Consider the following 20,554-nt stretch of genomic DNA (forward strand, 5'->3'; position numbering starts at 1 on the left):
ACCAAAGGTTGCACTCTGTAAGATCAGGTGTACAAAAATTAAATAGAAAATTTCACTACATCAATTTTATCAATTAAGTAAACTTCTCTGCAAAATATATTTGGTATGTTGTTGTATTGGTAAGAATATATTTTGGAATTTTTTTATGGGAAATGTTTCCATTTTAAAATGTAGCTCAGATGCCACAACTATAATTCTCCTTTTTGTGGTGTTTTCTTTTGTGGTAAATTGTGAAAGCAAATTATGTTGACCTACATGTAAGTAAAAAAATATACAAGTAGTAGCTCTTCTGAAAAAAAAAAAAGTTAATTTGTTGTTGTTTCTTCCTCTTCATTTTTTCCTTGAACATTTTTATTTTCGTAATAAGTAGTTTAGCTAGCCATAAAAATGTTTTGTTGTCTCTGAGACCATTTTCAAGATAAAAAAGTGATTTGTATATAAAATTTGAATTTTTTGGGGGGGGGTGGGGGGGGGGGGTGGGACCTTTTCAGAATTTTCCTACAAAGATCACAAGGTACAAGGGAAGGGGCAAAAATAGAATTTTAAGTGTTAAAACATATGTTTTCATTATCAGTTTGGGCCTCTCTGTGAAGCTGCAAAGTATACTTGAGGATAATGTTATACCCATTTTAATTCAAAATACAAATGGAAACTTGCATTGACAATCACTTAATCTCTTGGCACTGTTTTGTTTTTTAATAGTTGCCTTTTTTCACAAAACAATAATTTGAACATCCTTGTTACACAAGCTGGGGGGGGGGGGGGGTATTCTGCAAAGTTTTAAATGGAAAGGCCTTATCTCAAGGTCCATTACCCCTTACCCTTTTGTATACATTTGTACCATTTTGATAGAAATGGCACCTCTTTTGTCGACCTTACATTACAAAAAGGTAAATGTATCCCTTTAACAAACCTATTTAAGAATCCTTCATCCCTTTTCTATTCCCTTGGAAAGAGGTTAATAAGCAATATTATAGAATCTCTTCATTCTGGCTGAGGAGAGTAAATGAGAGCTTTTCAACAACATTTTAGAACCAGAAGAATGGAATCCCTAAAAAAACAGATTTTCCTACCCTTTCATACACCTCAACTTGTGAAATCCCTATCATTTTATACCTGAAGCCTGAAAAAGGTACTCATCTTGAGCTGAGCCTCCCCATATAGGTCATTACAGAGAGCCTTCCCACATACACATGTCAGGAACTCTTGACAAGTACTGGCTTCAAGACTGGTCTGAGCCAGCTTCTTCAGTTATTTAGCACAAACTTGTTGCTCTCTGTCAATTTCTAGTACGAAACCTTTTCTTTGCTGATCTGGTCCAAGTTCACAGACACTAGCATCACTCTCACGACACTGACTCTATCAGTGTCACTCAGTTTGATTCTTCAGTTTCACTGCACCATGCTTCATCATCACTCATCATTGTTAGACATGAGTTCATTAGCTTGTAAAATTCACCAGCCTGGCAGTGTCACTGTTGCTATTGCCTGTTCCCAGACTTCCTTTTATGGCTAGATGTAGGGGCATGAAATTTCTCTACTGTTTACGAACAATTTGTTTAGATGGCATATTGAAAGAGTGATGAATTACTGAAAATTGCCAGTATTGCTAGTGTTCTCTCATTCCCTTAGGGATTGAAATATCCTGATGTAAGATTACATAGGGAAAGCACACTGAAATATAATGCACAATTTTTAGTAACCTTTCAAAATGGGTGGCCAATATGACAGGGATTAATAGATAAGGAACTTGGTCTGCAAACAGGGCAAATGAGAGGGTTTGAAGAACTTAAAGGTGCATGCTTGACCTCAGTGGGGGGGGGGGGGGGTATTGGAACTTAGCGTTGCTGACGTTTAACACCGTTGAAACGGAAAAATAAATTTCATTAGAAATGAGAAAAAACCACGATATGTCCAAATTACTCAATCGCCGTCAAAACTAATCCTCTTGCTTTTTTTAAGGGGTTCACGGCCTGCCTGTAACGAAGCGTTTATCAATTAAGGGATTGCTTAGAGAAAACATATCTTGTTTAAGGTTCTTAACCAATCGTAACATATTTTATGGCATCAGTTTGAGTCATGGGCAAACACATGAGTTTGTGTTAGTGTCGATAGGCAAGAAAGTTCTGCAAAGCGCGTTATGTGTGTGGGTCTATTCTTGCAGTGATACGATTAACAGCACTCAAATACTCCCGAGTGTTTGGCAACAGTAAATCTTAAAAAATGCGCTTCTGTTAATAAGGTTCCCCCATGTCTAGAAACCTGTCATTGTGCATTTTTCTTAGTGTGATGCCTACCTAAGAGAATAGGATATTTGAATTGAGTAAAACTTACCTAGAATTCATTATTTCCACACAAACGATGACTCCTGTGGAATTCAGCGAGGAAGAAATGGTGACATTTCGTAAAAAACACGCCTTCAAAACAGCGTGTTTTTGAATAAATTATTACCCTGTCCTTCAAACAAACTGATATGACGAGGAAGAAGACAAAATTTTGTTTATCGCGGCCAAATAAAACGTTAAAAATGTCCGGCCGATTGCAAAATATTGCCATTTTACTCACTGAGAGAACGATTATGCCATATTCAAATTTGATTTTGCCGCTCAGCGCTCTTTTTTACCGGATGTGACGTCATTTTTTGTTGGATGATTCAGATACACAAAAAGTGCCAGGCGTCGCAGAGTGTTCTCCCCCGCCCCTGGCTGCTGACCTTCTGTTCTTTCATGCTTCATTTGTGATCTTTTTTCAGTTGTGAAAGGTAAGAAAATCCGAGCGATCGGATGTTACTAAAACCGGTAGCGGGAACGGGGAACCGGGAACGGGAGTCTGGGAACGAGTGTACAGCGGTAACCCGCCAAAGAATTCAACATGGCGGACAAAGGAAAAGAAAAGGGAACAGAAATGTGAGGAAGTGTTAAGGTTGTAAACGTGGGTTTCTACCGGCTGTGCCCCAGAGTCCAATATGGTACTGGGTTAAACAAAGCATGAAATAGCGCCTGGGCAGAAAATCGAATTGGTATTATCACATGCTTTCCCAATAGTTCAGTACAAAATGCAGACTGCAAGACTACAGACCGGGTACAAAATGCAGACTAGGTAGAAAATGAAGACTGCAGACTGGGCACAAAACGCAGACAGAGAATAAAGATTGTTTTTCGTCTGATACGTGACAACATGTCATCTGAAGACATACCGAGTGTCACGCAGTCGCTTTTCCGCGGTCATCTTTCACCAACATTAGCACTATTGTGGAATATTCCTTGCTTGTTTCTTCACATATTTTGTCTTTGACAAAGCGGCCAGGCCACAGGTTATTTATTTGCTGCTCACCTGATTTGCCAGCTGACTTGCCGATCTCCGAAAGGCCGCCACGCTGCCGAATGCGAAGACAGCGGACGACCCGAGTTCAAAGACAGTCATGTGTTATGTCACTTGTCCTCGAAATCGTATTGATATGACAGCTCCCGCATAAACTGAGAAGATATGAGTAGCCTATGAAGGCTTGAAATTCTATTTAAGAATGACTGTGGCCTGACCGATTGGGGACGTAGCTCGTGATAATACCGATTCGATTTTTCCCCCAGGCCCCATTTCATGCTTTGTTTATCACAGTGCCAATCGGACTCTGCTAGAACAAGAACGTCCTGGGCACATGATTAGGGGGCACAGCCGGTAGAAACTCACGTTCACAACTGTAGCACTTCCTCACATTTGCCCAAATTGTTCCCTTTTCTTTTCCTTTGTCTGCCATGTTGAATTCTCAGGTGGATTACCGCTGTACACACGTTCCCAGACTCCCGTTCCCGGTTCCCCATTCCCCGTTACTGGTTTTAGTAACATCCGTTGTTGCTCGAATGTTCAGCGGAAACCATCTTAACAAATAAAGAATTGGTGAGCAGAGTCACGTTTATTTAATACACGTGACTTGAAACATCAAATCACAAATGAAATGCGACATCCTCAAATGACAATAACAATGTTGAAAGACTGTTGCGATAGATATCTCGAGCTCATAATCTAATTGTTTAATAGCCTTGAGTAATTGAACTATTAAGAGAGATTCCGCTCAAAGTTCGAGCAATTATTGCAAAAAATATTTACCAAAAATCCACTGAGTATCACGGTAGCATTTCGAATACTATTTGAAACATCTCACTTAAATGTTTCTCTGAGTGACCCCGCGGTTAAATTAATTCTCAAGCATTCTCGAGAAAGGTAATGCCAAACCCCCTAAAGATGCTTAAAGCGTGTGTTGTTTTGTTTTGAACTAACGTGAAACGTCTGTTGTAGTTGAGATATGGATAACTTTAAATTCAATTTTCTCTCGCGGGGTGAGCTTGAGAGCTAAGTCTCGATAAGTTCATCTCAACCGTATTCAAAATATTATCATGCTATGAGGTATTTTTTAGTAACTTTATTTTTCCCATTATTTCTCGAATGTTCAGCGGAAACCATCTTAACAAATAAAGAATTGGTGAGCAGAGAAGCATGTTTATTTAATACACGTGACTTGAAATATCAAATCACAAATGAAATGCGACATCCTGAAATAACAATGTTGTCAGGTCATGATGTGCACCTTTAATTAGGGCTGGCGAAAGGTAAGTGCAAGACTTTGCAAGAAGGCGAGACTAGCGTTTTTCTTTGCAAGAACAAGACGTTTTGACTTCTTGAATTGGGAGACCGAGACTTCAGTGTTTTAAATGCGAGTTCGAGACGTTCAGTGTCAAGACGTTCAGATGCTACAAAAAAAAAACAAAAACAAAAACAAAAAGCAAATCGGCACTTCCGGACTTTCTTAACCTTAGCAGAAACTCGAGACTGCGAGACACATAAAACCGCTAAAAAACGAGACTGCGAGATCCGTGAAATTCGACAAAAATTCTGCGAGACTGCCATGGTTTTAAAGGACCATTCGCCACCCCTTTAATACTTTCCGGCTTTCGTGGTTAAATTATTTTACGGCGGGTTAACATTTTTTACGGCTAACAGTTAAAATTTTCCAATTTTTATCACGACTAACGGCTGGACTTTTAAAAAATTGAGCGGTGAGGCTTATTTTTCGTTCGAATGAAAAAATCGGAAAGCGATCATCGGTAAAAAAAAAAGGCCCATTATCTTTACATGCAACAGTTACGCTACACTGTTCATTGTGGCTTTACGGCTATCAATCGAGAGACACCGGATTCTTCTTTGATTCCTCTGAAGTCAAACGGAGGTTTACCATCTCGGTTTGAGTACGGATAATATCTCTCCAAACGCTCCTCGGTTACAAGCTTGGGATCAAAAACACCGTGTGTTATAGACCAAAGAACTTTCAGAAGGCTCTCTATGCTTTCAAAAACGACTTGTGTGCTTAGCGTGTCGTAACTCTCAATGATATGAAACCCCGCTAAGGAACAGTATTGCTCAATCTTGGGCCTCTCTTCGCAATGAAGCATTTCATAAATTTCCTCAGCATTCTCGGGATTGAGTTCCTTAAAAGCGCTGGATAAAAAAGGAAAAAGATAACCATTGTACTGGATGGCTATTTTACCTCCACGTTTTAGACTTTTAAACATATTCTTGAAGACTTCCTGTTTGTCTGGGATCCAGTGGATGACATAATTGCTGAATATAATGTCGTATGACTCCGATCCAATCCGTGGGAAGTTTGAAGCGCTTCCTTCCACAAATGAGAGATTCTTAACTTCACCGTAAGACTCCTGAGCCAGTAGAATTCGTTCCTTGTCAGGATCAACACCTACAACCTTTCCCTCGGGTCCTACAAGGTCAGCGAGATATGCAGACAGCTCTCCAGTACCGCAACCTAAATCCAAGATGGCGTCTCCAGCTTGAGGACAAACATCAGATTCAATAAACATCTTACCGTCCACCTTTTGAATGGAAAAAGAACTCTGTTTGTACCCGAGAGCTGCGTTGTAGCTGAACGAATTTGCCATCTTTTTTCCTCCCTGCCAGACACGTGTAGTTTACTTGAGGTCAAGAGTCCTTGCGCAATTTAATCCTGACCCTACACAATGGGCACCACAAATAAAAAAACAGTCCATGCATGAAATCATAAGAAAGTAGAAAAATATCTATATTGCATATTTTGTGTCTCATATGCCTTTATTTAATGACTCTTTGAAAGTAGATTACATCGACTCCAAAATAGCAGTTTTATTCACATGGAAACAGTTACGTAATTCTATGTGTATATGGGTTATATATTTTTCTACAATGAACTTTTAATACCACATTTTTGAGCTTTTATCTTTTATTTATTCTAGCTAGTTAACCGTGAAACAGATAATGAATGACACAAACATAACATTAGTTAGGGGGCTGTAGTATTTAAAATACAGCTTTGCTCTTCTACACGATAACTAAGGTTTTGGTGCTGAATATGTAGTTAACATTTCGAGTTTTAGCATACCATTCTAGCTTTAATTCATGGCCATGTAATGGTTCGTGCTGAGGCAGGTTCCGTCCTGGTGTAACGTATGCGTGAACATTCATACCTATGTAGTGAAAGCGAACGAAACACGAAATTAAAATGAAGCTTTGATGAATGGATATCAATATCACCCTTTATTATATGGCTGTGTCTTACAAAGACTGGGAACTACCGAATTCATTTTGATTTGGCTGAAATTCATATTGCAAGCTAGACCGGTAATGTTTTGCGGTGAAAAAGATGCAAACTAAAATACAAAAATATTGGCTATTTTCTTCTAAAAATATAAATATTTATTTATTTACGGACGTGCCAAAAAGCCTGATGAGAAAAAAAAAAGTAAAGGGGCTAGGACGAGCAAACTTTCGCAGAATTAATTTTAGCTCTTCGCCATTCACAAGCAAAATATAACTAGTACAACCCAGTTACAGACCCTATTTTTTTAGCGGACCTTCCCGAAAATCATCACGAGGTGATTGGAGGCCTTCTAATAAAATATTCTTCTCTTGTTAGTAGTATTTATCATCTGACGTCTTTCTGTCATGCCAAACGGACCTCTCGTGCAGTCAGTGGCAATCATTAGTAAACAAGTCCTTTTATTTTTATTCAGCATTGGTTCAATCCATAGCGTCTTAAGTTTGCTTCTATCGCTGGTCGTGTTCCGCTTCGTTTCCTACATTCCAAAGCCATAAAAGTTCAAGCACAAATTTCGCTACACGAAAACAGATATGATGAAATAAGTGATTAACGGCCATGAAGAATTAAAAGCTATAATAAAACGTACGTTTCAAGCCTAATAGAATCTTCAGATTTTAGATTTTGAACTGTAAACTGGACTAATAAATATGAAATATTAAATAGCGAACTTTAATATTCATTTAGAAAAGCAAAGCCATATGCTAATTTATGAATGTTTACGATTGTTGATTATGTTGAGTCCACGCATGGATCAATAGCTGGCAGACAGTGACAAAAGGCGGATAAAGATCGATATAGCTTCATATCACTTCAATTTCAAGGCAAAAAGCTAAGATCTTGCTATTTGGAACGACAGATGTCAAATTCGCCCAGCAGTAACGCAGCCGAGGGATACAAACAAACCTCGCTTTCCGTGCAAAAAGTGGGCGGTGAAAAGTTCATTCAAACAGATGTTTGTCCTCAAGCTGGAGACGCCATCTTGGATTTAGGTTGTGGTACAGGAGAGCTGTCTGCATATCTGGCTGAACTTGTAGGACCCGAGGGAAAGGTTGTAGGTGTTGATCCTGACAAGGAACGAATTCTACTGGCTCAGCAGTCCTATTTTGAGGTAAAAAATCTCTCATTTGTGGAAGGAAACGCTTCAAACTTCCCAGGGATTGGGTCGCAGTCGTACGACATTGTTTTCAGTAATCAAGTCATCCACTGGATCCCTGACAAAGAAGAAGTCTTCAAGAACATGTTTGAAAGTGTTAAAAGTGGAGGAAAAATAGCCGCTCGCTACATAGAGCATCTACCTTCTTTTGTTGTAAGTGCTTACAGGGAGCTCAATCCCGAGAACACAGAGCGACTTTGTGAGATGTTTGAAGGCGAAGAAAGGGCTACGATAGAGCAACATTGTTCGTCAGCGGGATTCCGCATTACTAAAAGCTATGACTTGCTAAGCACGCAACTTGTTTTCCAAAACATCTACAGCCTTCTGAAATGGATTTGGACGCTTACACATGGTGTTTTTGATCCTAAGCTGGCTACCGAAGAACGTTTGCAGAGATATTATCCGTACGCCAGCCGGAATGGTAAACCACCATTTGACTTCAGGGGAATCAAAGAGGAATCGGCTGCTTGTCACTTGATAGCAGTAAAGCAAGCAGGAGATAGCTATAAACATTGCATTTGAACCATTGTAAATAAAGCTAGAATTGTGAGCCATGTCGAAATATTACGTTGTTCATCAATTTAGTTTGCCGAAGAGAACAGGCGGTAAGAGTACAGAGCGCTGTGCGTGATAAACGAGCGTGAAGCGGGATAGCAAGGCGTGGAGTGGAATACGCGAAGGTGGAGCGGAACATATAGGCGTGATGTGGGATACAGAAGTATGAAGCGGGATACACGAACGTGGAGTGGGATACGCGGGCGCGGAGCGGGATGCACGAGCGTGGAGTGAGATACACAGGCGTGGAGTGGGATACACGGTCTTGGAGCGAAATACACAGGCGTGGAGTACTTGAGATCATTTGTGAAGTTCCAAGTAGCAAAACGAATGTCTGCATACGCACAGGTCCATCTCTATTCACGTAGCTCTATAGCTTGTTGCCGATTAGGTATATTTAAGTCGACGGTTTTAAAATGTCCACATACTCGTTCAAATGAAAGGCCACCAGTCGGCCGGTCAAGGGGGAGGAAGATTGCGTGACGAGCCCAAAGAGCGTCTGCTTCAGAAGCAGAAGTCAGAAATCCGGCTGTGTTTGCAGGCTATAAATTCTATAAACAAGGCCTTCTCGATCTTAACAGACTGTGCTCTATTTGTGAATCTAATGAAATTGAAGATGAATCTCACTCGGCTTTCTTACGTATTGCATTAAATACTATATTCTTAGAATTTTATAGAAAAATAGAGAATATCTCAGTTTCCGTCTTTTAAACAACTATCTTTTACAATCCATTGACGAACTTACGACTTCTACATTCATTTTATCTTGTGATAAGTGAATAAAGATGGTAAATTTTAAGCTCGGTAATGAAATGTGAAAAGTGAACTGATCAACATGACACGAGCGTGGGAAAAAGAAAAATTCAGGCTGAGTCCATGAGTTCTTGTAGCCCAGTGGATAGAGCGCCCGCCCTGTGTTCTGGAGGTCATGGGTTCTATCCCTGTCAGGGACTCAGAATTTCTCTTTGTCCCACGCTCGTGTCAAGTTGATCAGTTCACTTTTCATTTTATCTTGCTTTGATCTACGCAATACTGTTCTATTAAATCAAACCGATGCACCGTGATTGCTATTTCATAACCTTCTTATATGTTCACGATAACCATTATTGTTTGAATTTTAGTTTACCAAAACTTTTGCAACACTGTATGTATCATGCAAATAAAGCAAATTGTTTTCAAAGTCAAAGGTGTTCTTAAAGCCTCAGGTTAGAGGCATGCAAAAAAACTCCAGATTCCCTCGTTTTATTCTCGTGTTTCTTGTTACATTGTAGTCAATTCTGATCATTCGGGGTAAACATTAGGATATAGCATTAAGCCTGAGAATGTTTATGGACTGATTCTCTCTCTCTCTTACTTGACAGCTAACAGTCGACAAACACCTGACCCCCCCCCCCCCCCCCCCTCCCACCTCTTTGCTTCCTCTGAAGTCAAACGGAGGTTTACCATCTCGGTTTGAGTACGGATAATATCTCTGCAAACGCTCTTCGGTTACAAGCTTAGGGTCAAAAGCGCCGTGTGTTGACGACCAAAGCCAGTTTAGAAGGCTCTCAATGGTTTGGAAAACCTGCTGTGTGCTATGCGTGTCGTAACTCCTAGTGATGCGAAATCCAGCGAAGGAACTTATTGCTCAATCTTGGGCCTCTCTTCGTAATGATACATCTCATAAATTCCCTCAACGTTCTCGGGATTAAGTTCCTTGAAAGCGCTGGATACACAAGGAAAAATATGATCCCCGTACTGAATGCATATCTTACCACCATGTTTAGAGTTCATTTTGTCAGGAGGGTCGTACACGGAGGTCTATGGCACGGTTCAGGAACCGAAAAAAATTGTGGATAACGGATCACAGACATAAATATTTCGTTTTCCCGAATCACGAAAATAAGCAAGTAACATACTCTTTTTATAACCTGTTCTTACACTAGAAAGAGTGTTCGAAGAAAGAAAAATCGTGAAAGGCTAAGTCAAGGCTCCATATTGCAAATCGCATGTATAAGTCACGCTCGATAGACAACTCTAACCATTCGGTGGACTCGCGTCTCAAAATTACGTAGAATTGAGTGGTGAAATCACGAATATCGGTGAATATTTCTAGTTCTTCACTGGTCAATCAAAATTTTCAGTTCACGGATCACGAAGAGTAATTTCCTAAATTCACGTTTCACGGAAATTAAAACCAGGTAATCACTCATCACGAGAATACCCCTGTACGACCCTCTGTCAGGAATCCAGTGGATGACATAATTGCTGAAAATAATATCGTGTGATTCCGATCCAATCCCTGGGAAGTTTGAAGCGCTTCCTTCCACAAATTAAATGAGAGAAACGTAAACCGGTATTTTTAATTTATTAGTCCCCGGGTGACGGCGGCTGATCAAACGATCGTGAGGTTGAGGGCAGAGGTTTCCACTCGTCTCTAGAGGATATCGTGTTGATGAGGCTAATGCATCAAATACCCCAAAAACCCGGTGGTGGGGGGGGGGGGGGGGGGTTACTCTGAGAACAATTTGGTGGGGGTGTGCGGTCCGCTTCCCAAAACCCTGACCCTATTTATGACCTGACCCTCAATCAAGACCCTGTTTCAGAACTGCCTTATACTTAGTTCCCTAGTTGAGACCGATGTTAAAGACATCGTGAAGGGCTTTTGTTGATCAATCTTATCGACAATAATGAAAAAGTAGCTTCTTCTAAGAAACATGCCCAATTCAAGACTACAGTGCAAAACCAGACCCTATTGATGATCAAAATGGCTAAAATCGATTCCCTATTTATGACCCAAGTGGCTAAAAAACCATACCTTTTGGGGCCCCACATACCTATATAGCCGATATAAGGAGTACTGGCCGGGCAAAAAAAATCAGTTTCCTAATTAAACTGTCAAGTCATGTGCAACAGGAAACTGCGTTAATACAAACAACAAAGGGGTCGGTAAGTTGGTTCTATATGCATTGCTGTATGCTTACGAGTGAGTTACAGCGAAAACAAATGAAGCGTACCCAGAAGTTATTTTAATTTCTATTAAATGGTCATGAAAAATCACAAAATTAAAATTTCGTGTAGTATTAAAATCTTGCTTGGACTTGATTGAATCCAAGCTGCCTTGATGAGAAAAAGATTATCCATTCTTGGATGATGTGAATGAACTTAAACCTAATACATGAGGCCCAGACCCCGTGAGGCCTTGACCTCGAAACGACCTGTTCAGCACTGTACGTTTACATGCTATGCCGCCATTTTCTTCTAAAAAGAAATTTCTCTACTTTTCCAAAGTAAAAAGTTATTCTTTCTTCGCACATGGCACAAGTCGTGAAGGAGGCGTCCGTAATCTAATCGACCAGCTAGGTAAGGGCGTCCTAGCATGCTTAGCAACCGTAACCGGCTATTGATGCATGCATGGAATCAAGAGAGTTTGCATATGGCGTCGCTATTCCTCTTAAGGGGCTATGTTACCCTAAAATATGGCGATGTTCATGAAAAATTCAATTTGTTGGAAATACAAGACTTAAGACCCTTGAGGGCTTGTCAAAAACATTTTGAAACGATCCTGCCGAATTTCCTTCCAGATGAGTGTGAAATTTAAGGAAAGTACACAGGGGTATAAGTTTTTTCACGTAGCAACGGCCATAGCAACGACTGTTTACTATAAGAACGTGACCAAAATTATAGATTATTTTTAACTTATATGAACGAAACTATTTAGAAAAAAACTTTTGAGACATGCACAACTCGATTGGTATAATTATTTGTGAAAAGCTTTGCCTCAAATTGCCATCACAGGCTCACTCATTTCTCTTATGAAAAGGAATATTTTCCACAACTGCGGTAACTTTTTATAAAATAGAACAACCATTGCACCCCTCCCCCGAGATCCAATCTACACCCCCCTTCCCCGCTATTTGTGGCTCTTTAAATGCTTAATACTTCGTGTAAGAAACTTAAAGGGCATTTTTCTCAAAAGTTTACTTTTGTACCGACTGACTTCGCGCCAACATTTCTACTTTGCAAGGTTTTCAAGTAGAATTCCCGAAACTTGGGCTGATCAAAGACCAATAATGTCGCAATGATATAAACCCAAAAAATTGTAACATTTTAAGATCTGTCACATGACATGAGATGATTTGTCCACTGGGTGTGGTAAAAAATAAGGTTATTTTCAAATAAAGCTGTAAAAAGCACTGAAAATAAGAGTTAACTGTCAAAACTTAGGTTCATTGCACGGAACAAAACAGAAACTTACATGATATGCTTATTTGACAGTCAATTTTTGTTTTGTAAAAGAGTAGGAAGTGTTGGCGTCAATACTATAAAACACTACTTCAAAAGGCTGTGGCTGGTTTCCATAGCAACCATTTTGAGTAAAACTCTAGAAATTTAATTTCTCTTCTTGAGTACAATAGCACACAATTGATCTTTCTTCACTATATTTAAACAAACTTTTTGGTCCATATTGAGGGTACCATACCACCTTAATTAATATTTACAGACTGTTGTGGTCAAATTTGTTCAAAATTTTAAGTGTTCAACAAAGCTACACTCCACTCTGACGGTTTGTCTCTTATGGTTTGTCTCCTGCAGTTGCTTGCTTTACTGCTATCAGTCGAGACATACCCGATTCCTCTTTGATTCCTCTGAAGTCAAAAGGTGGTTCACCATCTCGGCTCAAGCACTGATAATACCTCCGCAAACGCTCTTCGGTTACCAGTTTAAGATCAAAGACACTGTGTACGGTCGACCATAACCAATTGAGAAGACTTTCGATGCTTTTGAAAACCAACTGTGTACAACACGTGTCGTAACTCTTAATGATATGAAATCCTGCGGTGGAGCAGTATTCCTCTATCTTGGCCCTTTCTTTAATTCGTAGTGACACATATCAAAAATACGCTCTGCGTTCTCAGGATTGAGAATCTTGTAAGCGCTTATTTCAAACGAATAAAGATGATCCCCGTACTGAATAGCTATTTTCCCTCCACTTTTAAGACTTCCAAACATATTCTTGAAGACTTCACGTTTGTCTGGAATCCAGTGGATGACATGATTACTGAAAATAATGTCATATGATTCCCATCCAATCCCTGGGAAGTTTGAAGCGCTTCCTTCCACAAATGAGAGATTCTTGACTTCACCGTAACACTGTTTAGCTAGTAGAAGCCGTTCCTTGTCAGGATCAACACCTACAACCTTTCCCTGTGGTCCTACAAGCTCAGCCAGATATGCAGACAGCTCTCCAGTACCGCAACCTAAATCCAAGATGGCGTCTCCAGCTTGAGGACAAACGTCAGATTCAATAAACATCTTACCGTCCACCTTTTGAATGGAAACGGAACTCTGTCTGTAGCCGAGTGCTGCGTTGTAGCTGAACGAATTTGCCATCTTTTGAACAATTTATAGCTGAAGAATCTCTGTTTTCCTCCCTGCCAGACACGTGTAGTTTACTTGAGGTCAAGAGTCCTTGCGCAATTTAAGCCTGACCCTACACATTGGGCACCACAAATAAAAGAACAGTCCATGTATGAAATCATAAGAAAGTAGAAAAATATCTGAATTGCAAATTTTGTGTCTCATATACCTTTATTTAATGACTCTTTAAATGTAGATTACATTGACTCCAAATGGCAGTTAAATTCACATGGAAACAGTTACATAATTCTATGTGTATATGGGTTATATATTTTTCTACAATGAACTTTTAATACCACATTTCTGAGCTTTTATCTTTTATTTATTCTAGCTAGTTAACCGTGAAACAGATAATGAATGACACAAACATAACATTAGTTAGGGGGCTGTAGTATTTAAAATACAGCTTTGCTCTTCTACACAATAACTAAGGTTTTGGTGTTGAATATTGTAGTTAACATTTCGAGTACTAACATTCCATTCTCAGCTAGCTTTAATTCATGGCCATGTAATGGTTCGTGCTGAGGCAGGTTCCGTCCTGGTGTAACGTATGCGTGAACATTCATACCTATGTAGTGAAAGCGAGCGAAACACGAAATTGAAATGAAGCTTTGATGAATGGATATCAATATCACCCTTTCTTATATGGCTGTGTCTTACAAAGACTGGGAACTACCGAATTCATTTTGATTTGGCTGAAATTCATATTGCAAGCGGTCTAGATTTTCCAATCTAGACCGGCATCTAGACCGGTAATGTTTTGCGGTGAAAAAGTTGCAAACTAAAACACAAAAATATTGGCTATTTTCTTCTAAAAATATAAATATTTATTTATTTACGGAAGTGCCAAAAAGCCTGATGTGAAAAAAAGTAAAGAGGCTAGGACGAGCAAACGTTCGCAGAATTAATTTTAGTTCGTCGCCATTCACAAGCAAAATGTCAACTAGTATAACCCAGTTACAGACCTTATTTTTTAGCGGACCTTCCCGAAAATCATCACGAGGTGATTGGAGGCCTTCTAATAAAATATTCTTCTCTAGTAGTATTTATTATCTGACGTCTTTCTGTCATGCCAAACGGACCTCTCGTGCAGTCAGTGGCAATCATCAGTAAACAAGTCCTTTTAGTTTTATTCACCATCGGTTCAATCCATAGCGTCTTCAGTTTGCTTCTATCGCTGGTCGTGTTCCGCTTCGTTCCCTACACTCCAAAGCTATAAAAGTTCAAGCACAAATTTCGCTACACGAAAACAGATATGATGAAATAAGTGATTAACGGCCATGAAGAATTAAAAGCTATAATAAAACGTACGTTTCAAGCCTAATAGAATCTTCAGATTTTAGATTTTGAACTGTAAACTGGACTAATAAATATGAAATATTAAATAGCGAACTTTAATATTCATTTAGAAAAGCAAAGCCATATGCTAATTTATGAATGTTTACAATTGTTGATTATGTTGAGTCCACGCATGGATCAATAGCTGGCAGACAGTGACAAAAGGCGGATAAAGATCGGTATAGCTTCAAATCAGTTCAATTTCAAGGCAAAAAGCTAAGATCTTGCTATTTGGAACGACAGATGTCAAATTCGTCCAGTAGTAACGCAGCCGAGGGATACAAACAAACCTCGCTTTCGGTGCAAAAAGTGGCCGGTGAAAAGTTCATTCAAACAGATGTTTGTCCACAAGCTGGAGACGCCATCTTAGATTTAGGTTGCGGTACAGGAGAGCTGTCTGCATATCTGGCTGAACTTGTAGGACCCGAGGGAAAGGTTGTAGGTGTTGATCCTGACAAGGAACGAATTCTACTGGCTCAGCAGTCCTATGTTGAGGTCAAAAATCTCTATTTCGTGGAAGGAAGCGCTTTAAAATGTTAATATGTTAACTTCTAATTGTTAATTATATTGATCAGCATCATGAATCAATGGCTGTTTCGTGGTTAGCTAAATAAATATATATAGAGGGCCGTTATCGGATCTATGACTTTGTCCAATCTAATAAGTAGACATTTTTTATTTCAACGAACACAACAGATCGTTTTCAATATAAGAAAAATATAGAGATTGTGTCTGCGACAGTTGAGCAGAGGAGAAAGTGACCAGGAAATTGTTTCATAGAAGTTGAGTGATTTCCATTCAGTCAAACAAATGACTCTGGATCCCTTTTAGAATGAAAAGCAAAACTCGTTATTGTTTTCTATGTACTGTCGAACCACGTATTTTAAAAGCGGCCGCCTTCGAGGGAAATGGGAGGTTTTGTTCATGGATCGTGTACTTTGATTAGTATTTGCTATTGGGTTAATGCTTAGTGAATATGGATTCACGTCAAGAAAATCACTATAAACCTGTGCTTGAAAGTTTTTAAAAGTCGCTCTTTTTTCTTTTGCCTCATATAAGCCATCGCCTTGTCCAAAACAAAGCCAAACTGCGCGGGTTAAATTTTATACATCTGTAATCTTCCCTGCTGTGAATTGTTTTGGACTCTGAAGCTCGTCATGGAGACCACAAGTTTTCAAAATCCTAGGGCAGCTCTGAATAAGTTTTTTCAAACTGTTGGCTTCCTTCTGCTCAGTATAGTTTGATTAAAATAAACGATTGAACACATGTGAAATAAAGCCTGCCAACAGAGGCGGAGTTTCGGCGGCGTGAAGCAAAAGCCAGAAATCCGTCTGCGCGGCCGTCTCGATTTTAGAGACTATGCCCTATTTTTGAATCAAATAAAATTGAATCCCACTTTCTTATGTATTGCTTTAAATATTCTATTCTAATAGAGGGATTTTAGAGAAAAATAGAAAGTACCGTTTCGAATTTTAATAAATTACATCCCCATTATCTCCATTTCAAGCCATTGGCAAACTTATGACTTCTACAAATCATTATGTTAATTTATTTGATCTTGCTTTCACCTACGCATATTCTTTAATAAATCAAACCGATGTAACTTGATTGCTACATCATCAAATTCTTACGATAACAATTATTGTTTTAGTTTCATTTCACAAAAGCTTTTGCAACACTGTGTGTATCCTTACTGGGACATGCAAATGACGCACTTTTGTTGTTAAAGTCGAGGGCCTTCGCAAACCCTCACGTTAGAATCATGCAAAAAGCATCACGGATGCTCTTGTCCTTCGTGTTTCGTGTTACGTTGTAGTCATTTCGGATCACTCGGGTTAAAAATTAGGATATAGCATTAAATCTGAGAATGTTTATGGACTGTTTCTATCTCTTCCTTGCTTGATAGCTACCAGTCGACAAACACACGATTCTTCCTTGCCAGTAATTCACTTTATCTTGCTTTGATCAACGCATATTCTTTAATAAATCAAACCGATATAACTAGATTGCTACATCATAACCTTCTTTTGTGTTCAGTATAACGTACCATTATTATTGTAGTTTTAGTTTACAAAAGCTTTTGCAGCACTGTATGTATCAGTATGGACATGCAAATAAAACAAGTTGTTGTTTAAGTCGAGGGCGTTCGCGAATCCTCAGGTTAAACGCATGCAAAGAAAACACCAGATTCTCTTGTTCTTCCTTTGATCACTAGGAGCGAAAATTTAGATATAGCATTAAGTCTGAGAGTGTTTCTGGACTGTTTCTACCTCTCTAGGCCCTTGCTTGACAGCTACCAGTCGACAAACACGCGATTCTTCCTTGCTTCCTCTGAAGTCAAACGGAGGTTTACCATCTCGGCTTGAGTACGGATGATATTTCTGCAAACGCTCTTCGGTTACAAGCTTAGGATCAAAAGCACCATGTGTTGACGACTAAAGCCAGTTTAGAAGGCTGTCAATGGTTTGGAAAACCTGCTGTGTGCTATGGGTGTCGTAACTCTCAGTGATGCGAAATCCGGCGGAGGAACAGTATTGCTCAATCTTGGGCCTCTCTTCGCAATGGAACATCTCAAAAATTTTCTCAGCGTTCTCGGGATTAAGTTCCTTGAGAGCGCTGGATACAAAAGGACAAATATAATCAACGTACTGAAAGGCTATTTTCCCTTCTCGCTTTAGACTTTCAAACATATTGTTGAAGAGTTCTTGTTTGTCAGGAATCCAGTGGATGACATAATTGCAGAAGATAATGTCGTATGACTCAGAGTCAATTCCTGGGAAGTTTGAAGAGTTTCCTTCCACAAATGAGAGATTCTTGATATCATTGTATGAGTGCTGAGCCAGTAGAATTCTTTCCTTGTCAGGATCAACACCTACAACCTTTCCCTCGGGTCCTACAAGCTCAGCGAGATATACAGACAGCTCTCCTGTACCGCAACCTAAATCCAAGATGGTGTCTCCAGCTTGAGGGCAAATTTCTGTCTCAATGAACTTTTTGCCGTCCACCTTTTGAACGGAGAGCGACTTCTGTTTGTACCCTAATGCTGCGTCGTAACTGAATAACATTGCCATCTTTTCCTTCGTTAAGCATAAATATAAAACGATTATGCTTATGTCGCTATTATCATTTAGAAAACAACCCTATGAAAAGACGTGCGCTGATTGGTTAAAAATCGTGTTGCTATAACTCGATAGAAACACAGAATTATTAGGAGCTGTTGACGTAATGATAGCAGAGAATTTACATTTTGATGATAAAAATGAACAAGCTGTTTCCCTTTTTTGTTGCGGTGTTTTCTAAAGGAAATAGAAAACATGTTCTCCGTGTTTCTATCGAGTTATAGAAAGCTGTGGAAACACTCGCCTACGGCTCGTTTTCCTTCAGCATTTCTCGTTCTCCCAAACTTCCACCCGTGTTTTTATTAAACAAGTAGATTATGAGCTCGAGATTTCTATCGCGTGTTATATAATAACCCAAGTTATTCTTGTATGTTGATTGGTTCTCGCCTATGATCTATTAGAGGACAGAAGCACGATTGACGTCATCATTACAAAGTTTTTTTCCCTCTGTGTTTTAAAGTGGCGGAAAGTTTTGAGATAGTAAGTACAAGTAAGTAAGTAAGTAAGTAAGTTCTTTATTTAGACACATTTCACCAGTGAGCCTGGGGCACGTTTAAATGTGAACGTGTATGCTAAAATTAAAATGTAAAATTTAAATATATTATCTATTCAACAAAAGTACAAAAACTAGACTATAAAATTTAAATTGAAAAACTAGACTATAAAAATTTAAATATATAAACTAATCGATACAAAGTTAACAGCAACAATTGGCCTCGGTAGTCAGGCTAACATTGTTCAGTAAATTTTTAAACATTTTAAGAGAGGACGCTCCTCTTATATTGTCAGGTAGGTTGTTCCATAAACGTGAAGTTATGTAGCGATAAGATTTATGCAAATACTTTGATTTAAAGGTAGGATGATTAAGCTTGCAATAGCCTCTTAGGTCATAATTGCTAGAACGCAAGGAGAACAATTCCTTGATGTAGTTTGGCCCCGTAATTAATAAAGATTTATAAAGAAGGATTAGGGCTTGCATCTATCTGCGATGCTCCAGGGACTTGATGTTTACTATCTTAAGTAGATCGCCATATGGATGTTGACTTGGGCAGATTCATTAGTGTTCTGATAGCAAACTGACTAGTAAATTAGGCCTACTCTGGGACCTTAAGTCGCCGTAACTTAAGGCGACTTTGGGCGATTTAAGACGACTTTAGGCGACTTAAGCAAAATTGGCAGAAAAAACATTGCGACTTTAGGTGATTTAAGGCGATTTTAGGCGACTTAAGGCGACTTAAGGCGACTTAAGGCGATTTAAGGCGACTTAAGGTGACTTGGGGAGACTTTATTTCACTCGAGTGCTATAAATTTAAACTTAGCAACAGTCTCTCCATATATCTCTTGCAATAAACCAATATTGTACCAATACTGGTACATAATTAAGTCACCACAGTCTCAAATATCCAGGGCTGGGTTGTTCAAAGCCTGATTAAACTAACCCAGTATTAGAGGGAATTTGATTACTTTCATTTTTTGTAACTTTTCGGTCCAGGTTTTTGTTTATATTGTTTGCCTTTCAGTTTTGAGTTTGATTCATTTTAAAACTACACAACCATAAGCAGTGAAAGATATTTCTATTCAAAAAAAAAAAATTACCTGGGTTAGCGCTAACCGGCTTTCGAACAACCCGGGCCAGATTTCAAACCATTAAAAAAAATACTATTAAAGAAAGGATTACGACAACACTGAACAGTTACTACTATAAGAATAATAATAGCAATAAACACCAGCGAGGTAGCATGAATATTAGTGAAGATATCACAATAAAACGATCAAACAAAACTAATAAAAATATATTCACAGTGACAAAAATTTTAAATTTAAGATATCTTGATTTAATTTGAAGTGTTTGTATATTTTCCATCAATTATTCAAACAACAGGGAAATTAAAATTAATTTAGCTCCTTTACATGCATTTATTTTACAATGCTTCCCGAATTATAAAAATGGTTATCTTGGTAGACATTTTTGGCATCTCCACTGTCAATTTCTGTCCTTTTCTGGGACCCAGTCGATTTGATGCTCTCCTGCCTCAGTCAGACAAAATATTCCAATACCATAATGAGTAGCGCATGCTAAGTTCCTTCGTAAGAACACGTCCTGTCAAATTTCACCAAGTACTTGTCAGGTTCCAGAAAACTTTGATGACCCTGGCAGTTTATACAGTGAATCGATTCTTTTTAGAAGGTTTTGTCGATCAGACCACCAGGAAATACACCTTCCAAACTTTCACTAGTTTCCAACCGACACATTACAAATGCCCAGAACATTTTCACAACGAAATACTAGAAATTGATTCATCGTTACCAGACACACTTGTCTCTGCCATTTTGATTCTCCCAGTAACCC

At 39.0% G+C, this 20,554-nt stretch overlaps 3 protein-coding genes and 2 pseudogenes across 3 annotated transcripts; 2 read left to right on the forward strand and 3 right to left on the reverse strand.

The window, feature by feature from the left end:
* Positions 1-658: 658 nt before the first annotated feature.
* On the reverse strand, positions 659-7,385 carry LOC149103758 (uncharacterized). Its single transcript, XM_089272992.1, has 2 exons — positions 6,421-7,385; positions 659-6,015 (listed from the first exon to the last, which is right to left on the reverse strand). The coding sequence occupies exon 2, from the start codon at positions 5,942-5,944 to the stop codon at positions 5,150-5,152; it is 795 nt and encodes a 264-aa protein (XP_089129118.1). The 5' UTR covers positions 5,945-6,015; positions 6,421-7,385; the 3' UTR covers positions 659-5,149.
* A 110-nt stretch (positions 7,386-7,495) lies between these two features.
* On the forward strand, positions 7,496-9,527 carry LOC110065928 (uncharacterized). The gene has a single exon (XM_020773115.2). The coding sequence runs from the start codon at positions 7,496-7,498 to the stop codon at positions 8,312-8,314; it is 819 nt and encodes a 272-aa protein (XP_020628774.2). The 3' UTR covers positions 8,315-9,527.
* Positions 9,104-10,659, reverse strand: LOC149103759 (uncharacterized; annotated as a pseudogene).
* A 674-nt stretch (positions 10,660-11,333) lies between these two features.
* Positions 11,334-14,969, reverse strand: LOC110065814 (uncharacterized; annotated as a pseudogene).
* A 248-nt stretch (positions 14,970-15,217) lies between these two features.
* Positions 15,218-20,114, forward strand: LOC149103760 (uncharacterized). The gene is made up of 2 exons (XM_089273342.1): positions 15,218-15,580; positions 17,364-20,114. Exons 1-2 carry the CDS (start codon positions 15,329-15,331, stop codon positions 17,373-17,375), a joined length of 264 nt encoding a protein of 87 aa, XP_089129468.1. The 5' UTR covers positions 15,218-15,328; the 3' UTR covers positions 17,376-20,114.
* The last annotated feature ends 440 nt before the right edge of the window (positions 20,115-20,554 follow it).

This window comes from Orbicella faveolata, unplaced genomic scaffold (genome assembly GCF_042242905.1).
Source record: "Orbicella faveolata isolate gen_17 unplaced genomic scaffold, um_ofav_v1 contig_35, whole genome shotgun sequence".
Taxonomy (NCBI): domain Eukaryota; kingdom Metazoa; phylum Cnidaria; class Anthozoa; order Scleractinia; family Merulinidae; genus Orbicella; species Orbicella faveolata.

Bases quoted from the DNA above. Each gene is read 5' to 3' on its own strand.
- LOC110065928 (XM_020773115.2), top strand. From the start codon at position 7,496: ATGTCAAATTCGCCCAGCAGTAACGCAGCCGAGGGATACAAACAAACC.
- LOC149103760 (XM_089273342.1), top strand. From the start codon at position 15,329: ATGTCAAATTCGTCCAGTAGTAACGCAGCCGAGGGATACAAACAAACC.
- LOC149103758 (XM_089272992.1), bottom strand. From the start codon at position 5,944: ATGGCAAATTCGTTCAGCTACAACGCAGCTCTCGGGTACAAACAGAGT.